At 43.4% G+C, this 15,237-nt stretch overlaps 1 protein-coding gene across 1 annotated transcript in view; it reads left to right on the top strand.

Annotated features, from left to right (window-relative positions):
* Positions 1–14,700, top strand: part of TYR (tyrosinase) — a 72,173-nt gene extending 57,473 nt beyond the window's left edge. Inside the window, exons 4-5 of the mRNA XM_020810966.3 lie at positions 2,097–2,278; positions 12,214–14,700. Coding sequence (XP_020666625.3) covers positions 2,097–2,278; positions 12,214–12,431 — 400 coding nt within the window. The 3' untranslated portion in view covers positions 12,432–14,700. The remainder of the gene's footprint in view (positions 1–2,096; positions 2,279–12,213) is intronic.
* Positions 14,701–15,237: the final 537 nt, after the last annotated feature.

Genomic DNA, 15,237 nt, shown 5'->3' with positions numbered 1-15,237 from the left:
GTGAAGTGGAGGAAGCGTCTCTGACGGCTGGAATCAGCCAAGCTTAAAATAATAGGACAATAACACAATTGGTCATGTAATGTAAATTCTTTTAGCCGCCTTCACAAAACCATTAACTATGGCAGAATAATTTCCAAAATGTGCACCCAGGCACCTAATAATGCCAGAAGGCAACTATCCAAACTTAATCTTACTTTCTGTAGACCCAAACATAATAAAATTTAATTTCCTACCCTGGGAGGGGCAGAATACATCGGAAGGGCCAATAATACTGGAAAGAAGGGAAGGCTGCAGAAAGAGAGGGGAAATGGACATGAGATGCATTCACACAATAAGGAAGCCATGGCTTTTAGTTTGCCAAATCTGAGTGGGGCTGTTCATGAGCAGAACTTTTGAAGTTCATTAATTCATAGGTTTGCCGTATGTTGGCAGAGGCTTAATGGCACATAGCACATAACAGGTGCCTTTTTGGGGTTTGTTATAAGCTTGACTGAGTCCTCCTTCAAGTCGGTGTGGGATAATGGTTAGATTTCTGGTACAACTGTGGAGGGAGCAGCATTGAATTGCCAACCTGACCCAAAGGGTCTTTGGGTGACCTTGGGCCAGACAAACATATTTATTTATTTACCTATTTACATAGTTTCCCATTAGTGCAGCACGCTATTCTGGGCAGTTTGCAGCAAAATAAAATATAGCGCCACAACAGCAGAGTTATATATAAAACCAAGAAACTATAATACAGGAGGCTTAATATCAGTTATCAGATAAGGCAGAACACGAGGCACAACTACCCGACAGAACTGTTTTAGAGATTTTCTAGAGGACATATTTGCTGCCTTCAATGCCTGTAAGGCAGTTTATTCTGCCGCACCTGTTCCAAGTGTACTTAAATCATGCAGCTGCTCCTGAAGATAATGATAATAATTATGTGCTATAATGATGAACCTCTCCAGAGTTTTTGAGGTCTACAGTACTCAGAGGTGGTTTATGGGTAAGCCGATCTGGGACTGTGCAGCTTGCCCAAGGCTACGCACACTTGGCCTTCTCCCAAGAGACACGGTGGAGCATCATCCCCTTCCTCACACCATTAATTGTGGCCTACAGAGGCGAACACAAATTCTGTTTGTTCCCCACAACTAGACTTCGTGTATGCATTTGCCATCTCTTAGCTCAGAGGAAGGCTTTCCTTTGAAAGCCTTCCTCTGAGACTTTCTCCAACACAAAATAAAGAGAAGTTGTCTGTAAACAAAAGAGGGGAGGAGATGATGACAGGACCCAAAAGCGTCATGAAATTTGAGAACTGAGAAGTTAGGTCATCTGTGGTGTCTCTATTTTGTGTCTCTATGGTGTCTCTTTATGCCATATACTGTGGTACCTCGCTAAATGACGACCCCACTAAATGATGAATCTGCATAACGATGACTTTTTGCGATCGCTATAGCAATTCGCAAAACAGTCATTCCAATGGGGGATTTTCGCTGGACGTCGATTAGGTCCATGCTTCGCAAACCGTTTGTTCACAAGACTACGATTTTTTCGGCTTTGCAAAATGGCTGCCCTGTGTTTTCCGGACCCATGCTTCGCAGGGCAGCCATTTTTACAACTGATTGGTGCTCGCAAAATGGCTTCCCCATGGGCAATCTTCGCTGGACGACGAGGTATTTTCCCCATTGGAATGCATTAAACCGGGTTTCAATGCATTCCAGTGGGGAAAGGGTTTTTGCATGATGACGATTTCACTAAACAGCAATTTTCATGGGACAGATTATCGTCGTCATGTGGGGCACCACTGTATTCACTTTGCTGCAATGGTAAATGAGGCTGAGACAAGACAGTGCCATTTTAGTGTTGACAGATTCCCCACAGAAGCTCACTTTTTAGGTAGAGCCAGCTCACATTCCTGGTTAGCTCTCAGTTGTCACAGAAGGGCAATTTTACTGAGCCTTCCGGTGGACTATTGTGTTTTCACGTTGCATTTGCTTTGGTAGTTGTCGGTGCTTATTTCATTCTGCTTTTATTTCTTACCATTTTGGATTAAAAAGAAGCACAGAGACAACAAAGGACTGCTGTGCTAACACGATTGTTTCCTTTTACAGCATCTTTGAACAGTGGCTCAGAAGACACCAACCTCTGCGGGAGGTTTACCCTGCAGCCAACGCCCCCATTGGACACAACCGTGAATCTTACATGGTCCCCTTTATTCCTCTTTACAGGAATGGGGAGTTCTTCATATCATCCAGAGAACTCGGATATGATTATGAATATCTCGCCAATCCAGGTAATGTCCAATTGTTGCATCAGTAAAGTAGCCTTTATTGATTGGAGCTAGTCTTTTTAGGTAGAACCAGAGGAGCAGAGGAAGAGAGTTCCCCATGACCATTGATGCTGTTTTGACATCAGATTGTGTTGCTCCTACATATGGGGTCCTAAGGGGGAAAAATGAGGTGTTTGAGGCTTGCTGCCCCAAAAAGTCCAAAATAGTTATCTCTGTGTTGGGTTCCCCATTGCCTCCATGCCAATAGAAAATTCTGTGAGGATTATCGCTGGATAAGTCAGTGGTTTAGAAATCTGGTTGCAGACCCAGAGGTCGGGAGTTTGATTCCCCCGTGGTGCTTTCTTGGCCAGGGCTGAACTCCATGATTCACATGGTCCCTTCCAGCTCTGCCGTTCTAAGATGATGATGATGATGATGATTTCACCTGTAGATGAATGTGCCATCTCTTGTACCTAGAAGCAAAGTTCAAGGCTGCCAACCAGAAGATTTTCTGTCCTGTCATTTTTAGTTAAAATTATAGAACCCAGAGGTGTTACCGTTTTTTTGGAACTGTGATTCCCAGAATCTCTGAGGGTGGTGCTGCTTTTGCATTGACCAATATCACATTTCAGGCAGGGCTGAACGATGATTTCTGATAGTCTCATCCACAAAGTATGACTCTCCCTCTCTCTTTCTCATGCTTGTCTAGCTGTAAACAATCTTAAAAGATCCGTCTTTGGGTGTTTTAGTTCTAAAAAGCTACTTTACAGCAAAACCAATAATTATCATTGGCAGCTTCAAGAGCTTTATATGATGATGGAGACAGCAACAACCCACCTAGCATGTACTGCAGAATAAATGAAGTACACAGAGAAAGAGAGAGAGAGAGAGTTACGTATTTCACAATGCTATTGAGCCACCTCTTACATCAGGTTGCATTGGGTAGAGAAATCAGATGGGAATACTTTTTGGCTGCAGTTGTGCTAAGAACAAGGCAAGTTTACCAATCTGCCAACCTCCTAGACTCAAATGACAAAATGTTTTCATGGGGGCAACATCCCCTGGATTGCTCGATTTATCATTCTGACAAAATGTCTGCTTGGCAGCAAAGGTGGGCATGGCTGGCAAAATGTGTAAGGGAGGGCTTTAAATGGATCCCTAAAATACTTTCATTTCCTTTGGATTACTAAGCCCTGGCTCAAATTGCATTTCCAGCTCAGCATAACAGAAATGGTGCAAGAGTTTGTAGCAATCATTGAAATGGCGGGGGCTAAATGCTGGAGAGTTAAGAGAGCTGACAGGGGGGAAAATGGTTTCATTTGAAAGGCAGTGCTGGAGGAGAGCTTTGTGGAATACGCTGGACTGCCAGAAAGATGAACCAGTGGGTCCTAGATCAAATCAAGCCTGAATTATCTCTGGAGGCAAAAATGTTGACACTGAAGCTGTTCTACTTTGGAGACATCATGAGAAGGCAGGATTGTCTGGAAAAGGAAATAATGCTGGGGAAGGTGGGAGGAAGCAGGGACAGAGGAAGACCAAAGACAAGATGGACTGGCTTCCTAAAGGAAACCACAGGGTTGAGTTTAAAAGTACTAAGCAAGGCAGTTGAGGACAGGACATTTTGGAGAGTGCTCATTCATAGATTGCCATGAATTGGAGGTGACTCGATGACACGTAACCGCAACAGCAAAGGCATTTCGTGGTTTGCCTTGAAAGAATAAAATAAGCAAGCAAAGAAACATTAAAGAATACATTAAAACAAAAAGCTTTTAAAGGATATGATGCGAAAGTGAATGCAGGAACTTCACCTTAGTTATGCAATTAGTACAAAACAGTGTTTTTAGGTTCTTCTTATCTCTCACTACCACTACCAAGTTCTTGTTTGTTCCTGCCTTCAGAAGCAAGGCTGAGGAACCACAAAATTAGTCTCTTTGCCCTGGAAGATGATGGGAACCACAAAATTAGTCTCCTTGCCCTGGAAGATGATGGGAAAATTGGTGGTGTTCTGGATAAGAGGGGGGGGAAAAGAACTTTCAGGGAAAATGGACCAAAACTGCACAAATAATGCTCTGGAGCAAATAACGTTTAAATTGATTTTATTTTTCCTTTTGTATGATTTGTTAAGCTGCCTTCCTCCTGGTGAGGGTACGCAAGGCAGCTCGTGTGTGTGTTTAGTCGTTTAGTTGTGTCCGACTCTTCGTGACCCCATGGACCAGAGCACGCCAGGCCCTCCTGTCTTCTACTGCCTCCCGGAGTTGTGTCAGGTTCATGTTGGTTGCTTCGCAGACACTGTCCAGCCATCTCATCCTCGGTCGTCCCCTTCTCCTCTTGCCATCACACCTTCCTAACATCAAGGTTTTTTCCAAGGACTCTTTTCTTCTCATGAGATGGCCAAAGTACTGGAGCCTCAGCTTCAGGATCTGTCCTTCCAGTGAGCACTCAGGGTTGATTTCCTTTAGAATTGATAGGTTTGTTCTCTTTGCAGTCCAGGGGATTCTCAAGAGCCTCCTCCAGCACCACAATTCAAAGGCATCAATTCTTCGGCGGTCTGCTTTCTTTATGGTCCAGCTCTCACTTCCATACATCACGACAGGAAAAACCATAGCTTTGACTATTCGGACTTTTGTTGGCAAGGTGATGTCTCTGCTTTTCAAGATGCTGTCAAGATTTGTCATCGCTTTCCTCCCAAGAAGAAGGCGCCTTTTAATTTCAGGGCTGCTGTCTCCATCTGCAGTGATCATGGAGCCCAGGAAGATAAAATTTGACACTGCCTCCATATCTTCCCCTTCTATTTCCCAGGAGGTGATGGGACCAGTGGCCATGATCTTAGTTTTTTTGATGTTGAGTTTCAGACCATTTTTTGCACTCTCCTCTTTCACTCTCATTACAAGGTTCTTTAATTCCTCCTCACTTTCTGCCATCAGAGTGGTATCATCTGCATATCGGAGGTTGTTGATATTTCTTCCGGCAATCTTAATTCCGGCTTGGGTTTCTTCCAGTCCAGCCTTCCGCATGATGTATTCTGCATATAAGTTAAATAAGCTGGGGGACAATATACAGCCTTGCCGTACTCCTTTCCCAATTTTGAACCACTCAGTTGTTCCATGACCAGTTCTGACTGTTGCTTCCTGTCCCACATATAGGTTTCTCAGGAGACAGATAAAGTGGTCAGGCACTCCCATTTCTTTAAGAACTTGCCATAGTTTGTTGTGGTCCACACAGTCAAAGGCTTTCGCATAGTCAATGAAGCAGAAGTAGATATTTTTCTGGAACTCTCTGGCTTTCTCCATAATCCAGCGCAAGTTAGCAATTTGGTCTCGAGTTCCTCTGCCTCTTCGGAATCCAGCTTGTACTTCTGGGAGTTCTCGGTCCACATACTGCTGAAGCCTACCTTGCAGGATTTTGAGCATAACCTTGCTAGCGTGCGAAATGAGTGCAATTGTTCGGTAGTTGGAGCATTCTTTGGCACTGCCTTTCTTTGGGATTGGGATGTAGACTGATCTTTTCCAATCCTCTGGCCACTGTTGGGTTTTCCAAACTTGCTGGCATATTGAATGTAGCACCTTAACAGCATCATCTTTCAAGATTTTAAATAGTTCAACTGGGATGCCATCACCTCCACTGGCCTTGTTGTTAGCCAGGCTTTCTAAGGCCCACTTGACTTCGCTCTCCAGGATGTCTGGCTCAAGGTCAGCAACTACATTGTCTGGGTTGTCCGGGATATCCAAATCTTTCTGATATAATTCCTCTGTGTATTCTTGCCACCTCTTCTTGACGTCTTCTGCTTCTGTTAGGTCCCTCCCATTTTTGTCTTTTATCATGTTCATCTTTGCGCAAAATGTTCCTCTAATATCTCCAATTTTCCTGAAGAGCTCTCTGGTCTTTCCTTTTCTGTTATCTTCCTCTATTTCTTTGCATTGTTCATTTAAGAAGGCCCTCTTGTCTCTCCTTGCTATTCTTTGGAAGTCTGCATTCAATTTTCTGTAACTTTCCCTATCTCCCTTGCATTTTGTTTCCCTTCTCCTCTCTGCTATTTCTAAGGCCTCGTTGGACAGCCACTTTGCTTTCTTGCATTTCCTTTTCTTTGGGATGGTTTTCGTTGCTGCCTCCTGGACAATGTTACGAGCCTCTATCCAAAGTTCTTCAGGCACTCTGTCCACCAAATCTAGTTCCTTAAATCTGTTCTTTACTTCCACTGTGTATTCATAAGGGATTTGGTTTAGATTATACCTGAGTGGCCCAGTGGTTTTTCCTACTCTCTTCAGTCTAAGCTTGAATTTTGCTATGAGAAGCTGATGATCAGAACCGCAGTCAGCTCCAGGTCTTGTTTTTGCTGACTGTATAGAGCTTCTCCATCTTTGGCTGCAGAGAATATAATCAATCTGATTTCGATATTGCCCATCTGGTGATTTCCATGTATAGAGTCGCCTCTTGTGTTGTTGGAAAAGAGTGTTTGTGATGACCAGCTTATTCTCTTGACAAAACTCTATTAGCCTTTGTCCTGCTTCGTTCTGAACTCCAAGGCCAAACTTCCCTGTTGTTCCTTTTATCTCTTGGCTCCCTACTTTAGCATTCCAGTCCCCTAGAATGAGAAGAACATCTTTCTTTGGTGTCAGTTCTAGAAGGTGTTGTAAATCTTCATAGAATTGTTCAATTTCAGTCTCCTCAGCAATGCTGGTTGGTGCATAAACTTGGATTATTGTGATGTTGAATGGTCTGCCTTGGATTCGTATTGACATCATTCTATCATTTTTGAGATTGTATCCCATTACAGCTTTTCCCACTCTTTTGTTGACTATGAGGGCTACTCCATTCCTTCTACGGGATTCTTGCCCACAGTAGTAGATATGATAATCATCTGAGCTGAATTCGCCCATTCCTGTCCATTTTAGTTCACTGATGCCCAGGATGTCGATGTTTATTGTTGCCATCTCCTGTTTGACCACCTCCAGCTTCCCAACGTTCATAGATCTTACATTCCAGGTTCCTATGCAGTATTTTTCTTTACAGCATTGGACTTTCCTTTCACTTCCAGGCACGTCCACAGCTGAGCGCCCTTTCGGCTTTGGCCCAACCACTTCATTAGCTCTGGAGCTACTTGTACTTGTCCTCCGCTCTTCCTCAGTAGCATGTTGGACGCCTTCCGACCTGAGGGGCCCATCTTCCAGCGTCATATCTTTTAGCCTTTTGTTTCTGATCATGGGGTGTTCTTGGCAAAGATACTGGAGTGGCTTGCCATTTCCTACTCCAGGTGGATTGCGTTTAGTCGGAACTCTCCACTATGTCCTGTCCGTCTTGGGTGTCCCTGCACGGCATAGCCCATAGCTTCTCTGAGTTACTCAAGCCCCTTCGCCACGACAAGGCAGCAATCCATGAAGGGGCAGCTCACAAGGTTTAAAACAAGTAATACTACTAATAATAGTAATTACGGGATAGAAAGTGAATGAAGTACAATAATAATTAGAAAGCCATAAAGTAATTAAAAACATTTAAAAAGAGACTTAGAAAGAGGGGCAAAAACTCAGCCTCCAGAGACTTAGGGATGCTGCTGGATGTGAACAAGGTAGTGTGAAATAGTGATGCCTTTGTTGCATTGATATTTTTAAGGGTTTGAAACTTTGGGGGGGGGGGAAATTGTCTCTCTTCCTGCGATTTTATAACAATCAGCCTGTCCTCCTGTGCTGTGTATGTCTTGTTCCTTAAAATGAAAGGACACCAATTTTGCACAGAGAGAAATCAACAAGAGCGAATAACTTAGCAAATTATTCCATATATGCCTAGTCCTTGTTCCTCGTTTTGAGAAAATCTCCACTCCTTCCTGTAGTGTTCTAGGGATGAAAAGGAATAATGTTGGATTTGGCTGTTTTGATTAAAGCGGGGGCAGGGTTTAGCTCCCAAGACTCATTGCAAAAATAAATGCGCTCCTCGGTGTGAACCTTGCAAGGAGGGGGGGGGGAAAGAGTGCATAAACCTATGCACACATTTTCTAAAAGGAATGCTTAGATTTGTGCAACTGATATGCACCAGATACCTAAGTGTTTTAAGTTGCTTTAATTGGCGGGAGAAGTGAACAAATTATGTGCACAAATTAGGCAAAAAGGTATAAATGAACTAATTAGGGAACATTCATAAAAATGGAAGCACTGGAAAGCACATATAAAAACTTGAGCCAATTTCAGTGAGGGAAAAATGAACGAAGTCTTGAAACCCAGTAGGAACCAAGGACAGAGAGAAAATGTATGTGGGATCCAGCGCAATGTGACGTCAGCAATGTAGATGTTCCTAACTGTGGCTATGGGTAGAATAACGTGTTATACTATACCTTTATATTATTGTACCTGTTTTCAAAAGCTGCAGCTGTGGGCACTCTAATAATCTTGACTCTGTGACTCTGTATCCCAATTCCAAAACAACCAGGATTTACGAAACACCAGTCTCCTGAGCTATGGATTACACTGGGTGACTTTCCAGAACTTTCCAGTGTTTGGCGTCTATCTCATGGAGTGTCAAGAGGATTTGAAAGCATATTAATGATTGCCTGCTTGGCATAAGTTAGACTAGATAGCATTTAGAAGAGGCTCATGGACTGGCTCTCCTTGCCAACCTAGCAGTTCAAAAGCATGTAAAAATGCAAGTAGATAAATAGGTGCCACCTCGGTGGGAAGGTAAACGGTGTTCCATGTCTAGTCGCGCTGGCCACGTGACCACGGAAACTGTCTTCGGACAAATGCTGGCTCTACGGCTTGGAAACAGGGATGAGCACTGCCCCCTAGAGTCGGACACGACTGGACTAAATGGCAAGGGGAAACATTACCTTGGCCATGGACTGGCTGGGAGAAGAGTCCGCAGGCTGCTTCCAGTTCCTCAGAAATGTCCTTTTGGGGTGTGTGCTTGCCTTCCACCCCCAAATAAAGTGTGACTTGGGGGCGAGGAGGACTTAAAATGTCAACTGCAATGATTTGAAAGAAAGTTATAGCTTGGACAAGGTTTCTAGAAGGTTTCTCCTTACAGAAGGAAAGGAAAATAAAAAGAAATTATGGAAATTGGACAGAGAGATAGGTAGGAGAGAGGAGAGGATCTTATTCATGAAGCTGTAGGGATCCCTGGATAGGCTTCAGGGGATCATGAACCAGGGACACACACAGAGAGATGCACAGACACACAGAGAGAGACACACAGACACACACTGAGAGATACACAAACACACACAGTTTTTTCTTTGCTTCCATTCCTGTTACTTTGGAAATTGCCTTTGTGTGTGTATGTGTGGGGGAAGTTTGTGTTATTAAAGTATTATTTAACTCTAGGGTTCAGTGGGTTCTTCAGATTCTCAAAGGGGTCCATGTCCTTCCCTGCCCTTCTTTAAAAAAAAACTTTAAAAATGATGGAGTACAAAAAATTCCCTCTGGTTCAGGATATACGGTGGGGCTCATTACGGCTCTTAGCCACAATCCTTTAATTATTAGCACAAACAGCCAGTGGTTTTCAAAAGTAATTATGGTTTCTTTTCAAGCCTATTGGAGCAGGTAACTATCTGCTGGGGAACTCAGACGAGACTGGAGCTGGTCCATTGGGATGATGTGTGAGATTACTGCAAATATAATTATTCAATGCAAGAGGGAAGGAGCGAAACGAAATGCAGGGTCTGTTTGCCCAATAAACTCAGTTGAACATATTCGGGCACCCATACCTTCTAGTCACAGCGGAGGTCTCAGATTTATAGAGATTTAAAAAATCTAACCATTTCATTGCCATTTGTTTCAAAAATACCACTAACATCCTCATCCGTAATTGGTATACAAAATATTTTCTTTTGCTCATGGAAGAAACACAGGGAAATGTGTGCATATTTCCGTATACATATTTTCTAATACATAGATTTTTGCCCATTGTTTCCCATGGAATAAAGTGTGAGTTTTGTGAGCATTTTTCCAGATAGTTTCACACGGGTATATTTGTGTGCTCGTCCGTCAACTGCTGGATTTGTACAGAGCCTTGCAGTTGGACTGGGACATGTTCTGCTAGTTCGGTCCGCCCTGGAAGCTTCTGGAAACCTTCCAGACAAATTTTGCCACGACGGTTGGAGGGCGTCGCACCATTCCTGGCATCTGTTGCTTCACGACGGCCACCTTTCTTTGCTGCTTCCAACATTTTGGCTGTGGTGGAAATAATCCTCCTACAGGCTGCCATTCTGCCCCCCACAAACAAACAAACAAACAAACTCAACCCTGCTCTGTGACATCATTAGTTACTGCTGTTCTGCAGTGTTTTCGGGAGTGATGGTAGCCCCAAAGATTCATGGCAATGTTGCCCACCATTACCTCTCCTAATCTTCCTCAATTCCACCTCTAGGCTTCCTTCCCCCAAAATCATGGCAACCTTCCACCATCCCCCCCCCCCAATTTGTTCCCTGGAAATTGGGTAGCATATATCTGGTCAGGGGTGGGAACACTGCAGACCAAGGCCACCCTTGAGACCCTCAAGGCCTCTAAAGTGCTGCTTCTGGGGGCTATTTAAGACCCTACCCATTAAAATAATGTGGAAATCAGAAGTGAATTTTTTTACAAAAAAAGTTTAAAAGAACTACTACCTGGAATTTGTTTTTAAGAGCAGTTTCTGACTATTTCCAGACTGGACATGGCCCGCGTTTGGGTTTGGGAGCAATTCATTATCTCCCAAATCTCCTGTCCTTGTCCTCATTGGTCCAACCTACTAAGGGTTGCAATCAGGTGGCAAGAAAGGATTTTGCCTGATGGCATCATAAGTGGTCACTTTGCTGGGAGTGATGTCCCTAAAGGTGACTCTTCTGTCTGTGTAGGAATTGGTCCAGCCCAGCCCCCTGAAAAAGGAGCTTTGTCAGTGGCCCCAAATGGTCTGGCTTGGGTATGGATCAGGCTGTGTCACTATTGCATATATATCATATGATCACCAGGAAATAGTTTGCACTGGACTGTGCCCTAAGCAGTTAAAAATGTGAGCTACCGTATTTTTTCGTGTATAAGACGCCCCCATGTATAAGATGCCCCCCACTTTTCTAATCCAAGATTAAGAAATCTAAGTGGGACTTAGGAAGTGTAGGGGGAAAGGGATCAAAGTGCTGCAGTATCACTTTGATCCCTGCTTTCCCCTCCACTTGTTTTTGTTCTCTCCCCAGCTTACTTCTGTGTATAAGAAAACCCTCAATTTTTAGTATAAAGATTTTAGACAAAAGTATAGTCTTATAAACAGAAAAATACAGTATTTCCCCATCCTATCACACTGTAGGTATATCTATTTTACTTATTTATAATATTTTTACCCTGCCTTTCTCCTTAAAAAGACCCAAGGTGGCTTACATCATTAAAAGACAATATGTTTTGACCAAATTCTAGGAGGCAATGGAAGACAGGAGGGCCTGGTGTGCTCTGGTCTTTGGGGTCATGAGGAGTCGGACATGACTTAACGACTAAACAACAACAGTTCTTTACTCTGATCAGTTAGCCACTTGACTAAGAACTGCTGGGTAGCTCAGTGGTTTTGGCATCTGGCTGCTGAGCCAGAAGTTTGGAGTTCAATTCCCCACAGTGCCTGCTTGATGGGGGCTGGACTCAGAGACCCCCCCCCCGGGTCCCTTTCAACTCTGCAGAGAGTTTAAGATGATGATGATGACTTGAATTTCTTCCGTAAATCAAGAAATTGAGTCCCTAAAGAAAACCACAGCTTTTATTGAAAGACCTGTGTAGGGATGTTAATGGTAGAACATTTTGGAGGCCACTCCATTCCTAGGGCCGCCATAAGTCAGAGACAACCTGACAGCATATAAGAACAGCAACCACCAAGACATCATTGTCATGAATAACTGGATGGGAAGACCACTGGCTGCATTGGGATTTGACTGTTGGAACTGTTTTGTGTTCTTATTTCCCAATGAATTCTGTTGCATGCCGAGTCAAAAATGAAAGCCTTTTCTCTCTTTTCAGCCAACCCCTTCCAGACCTTTTTCGATCCTTATTTGGAGCAAGCCCGCCAAATCTGGCCATGGCTGGTGGGAGCCGCTGTGGTGGGTGCCATCATCATGTTGATCGTCGGACTCAGCATCCTCCGATGTCGGAGGAAGAAAAGAATCTCCGAGGAGACGCAACCGCTACTCATGGAGAGTGACGATTATCAGCATGTGACGTACCAGTCACATGTATAACAACTGCCCAGGGCCAATACTGTTAACCCAACATGATGTGTGAGATGAAGCCTCCAATGTCTTTTCCAAAGCTTGATCAGAAAAAAACAAGGGGAGGGAGGAATTCCAGGTTGGGCCTCGTTTGTACAGAAGAGAGATAGGGGTTCTCGAAGCTTTGATAGGATGCATAATAATAGTCTTTAAACCTTTTCTATATACCTTTTCTCCATTCAAAATGGCATAATCACACTAGATAATATAACACCAACACTTGACCTTTTCTTAGTAGCCAAGTAACTTTGGAGGGACAGCAATTTGATTAGGAGAAGGGTTCAGACAACTTGTTTCAAGCACTAGGTCACCAGCTCAACCCCTCCATTCTTTAGTTTAAGCTTTGAGAAGACATAAGGACAGTCAAACACAGGTTGGACACGTCACATTGATGTTGGCCCTGGATCTGTCTGTGATTCTAAGGTGCTCATTCAAACTAAAAGTGTTTAAAGCAGCTTCATCACTTCCAGGACTGGCTCGTCACTCCTAAGCACACTTTAACCATTCTTTTGTATCTACAGTCAGAGTTGGTTAAAGGAAGTGGTTCTCAACTTTTCATATCATATAATCACAATTGCTGTACCAAAGAACTTGCGTCCCACCATGACAGAAACAAGTCCACTTATCTGTGAAGCAGATTTGAGATTTTCAAAGGCACTGTGCAACTCTAGTCATAATTGACCTTACATGTCAAGGATGCAAAAACAAACAAACAAAAACTAGGGCAGGATCCTGTTCAGTATTTATGGGTAGATAACATTACAACTGCAGAAACTAGCACAGAGGTGCAGTGCATGCATGACCAGCCACACAGCCAGTACATTGTCAAGGTAAAATGGTTGTTTCTGCAAAAATTCTGCATGCAGAAGCACTGAACAGGATACTGGCCCTGAACTAGCATTTTGTGGCATAAGCACCATCAGTGGTTGAAGATTGCCATAATATAGTTGACTATCAGTTTTACTGCCGTAGCAACTACAAAAACAAAGATAATAAATAATTGTGGCAGTATTGTTGAAATGAATTTATGAGCATCTGGCATTTCACCTGGACTATTTCTGTATCCTGTATGTGTCCCACTGGGTTGACAGGTGTCCGAGGATTAGGAGTTTTCTCCTCTTTCAGTGCCATCATCATAGGCATCCTTCAGTCTCGAGAGACTATGGTAACATGCTCTGAATCGAGGAGTGCCCTCTCCAAAGCATGAAGCCTGGGTAAAGTAATATGGAAGATAGGCTGTTACCCAAGCAGCAGATCCCCCCTCTCCATGTTGCTGAAATGGTCCAATGGAAAGGCAATAGCCAATACAACTGGTTCCAGCAACATCATAGGAGTTGGCAGAATGACACGAACTGCCTTTGGGACTCCAGCTCCGGATTTTGCCTCGAGGTTAACTCCTGAAGCCTTTTCCATGAGTGGATATAGCCACAAGGCAGTGGAGGTTTGAAATCCGAGTTCTCCTTCTCCTAGATGGGCTGCCTTCCAAGGCTGACGAGCCCCACCTACCCAGTCTGCTCTTTAATAGTGTGGAAGTATGATCCAACCCTTAGAACTTTCCTGCCTCCAAGGTGTATGCAAATCTAATTGACTTTCCTATTTACCATATTAGGGCCAGAAATAGAATCAGAGAATCTGAGAATTTCGTGCGCCATTAGTGCATACTTATAGATAACATTTAAGACAGAAACTCTGATATATTTCTCCATTGAGTCACACTGATTCCATGATTGGCCTTGCAACTATTTACTAATTACTTGACAGGAAACCTCCTGAGACAGTGGCGCATGTGGGACATGTACACAATTTCTTTTTTGCTCCACAATTAGGCAACACAATGCTAGGTGATGAAATGTACGTCCTCTCACTACAACATATAACATTTTGTTGTACAAAGAAAGCCATCTTGACTAAAAAGCATACCAACCAGGCTACCGAAAGAAGGTACAATACAGACAAGCACCCTTTACTGCAAACTGGGGACCATCAGTCATGTGAGATGGTCAGAGACATTAAAGCAACCCTCTTCCTAGTCTTAAGAACAAATGTATTTATCCTGAAAATAACTGTATTTTGTGCCTCTTTTATGGTAATACATCGCATAACCTACCAATAAACTGTATTTTATGCCTTAAAAAGCAAAAGGCAGGCTCATTTTGTCAAGACCTTTCAACTGAGGGCTTGGTAAATTAGGGTTGCCTTATCAATTGCAATAAATATCGCAATATCTCAGCAGAAGTGATCTACTTTCTGGGCCCTGTCATTTGTTATGAAGTTCAATGTGTCCAATAAAAACTACCGGAGCAGAAGGAATGATAATCAAATCTATAGATGGCATGCAACTGGAATGACCAGCTAATAACTCTGTGGACAGAATCAGAAATCAAGATGGCCTTACAGATTAGGGAGCTGGGGCAAAACAAATAACATGCATTTCCACAGCTGATATCAGGTGCAAGCTGAGAACATTTACTCCTCACTTCTCCAGACAGGGAGAAAAGCCACCGACTCTCAGCATCTAAAAACCCACCACAGAAAGATCAGATGATTTCCAAAAATGGAGCCATTCCACAGGTGTCATATGGACCAGTAAGGGCTACATGGGAGGTCTGTAATCTCACTTCCCCCTATTAACAGTGTCCAGCTACAGCTCCTGTGATACTCAAGTCTCCCTAACGAGCATATGGCATTCGGGCAGGGAGTTCCACAGGCCACAAATCTACCACTTTACGCTGAGGCAAGTCCTCAACCTTCAGCAGTGCATAGCATCTGTGACTTG

This window comes from Pogona vitticeps, chromosome 3, assembly GCF_051106095.1.
Source record: "Pogona vitticeps strain Pit_001003342236 chromosome 3, PviZW2.1, whole genome shotgun sequence".
NCBI lineage: Eukaryota > Metazoa > Chordata > Lepidosauria > Squamata > Agamidae > Pogona > Pogona vitticeps.
This window is presented reverse-complemented; position numbering and strand designations above follow the sequence as displayed.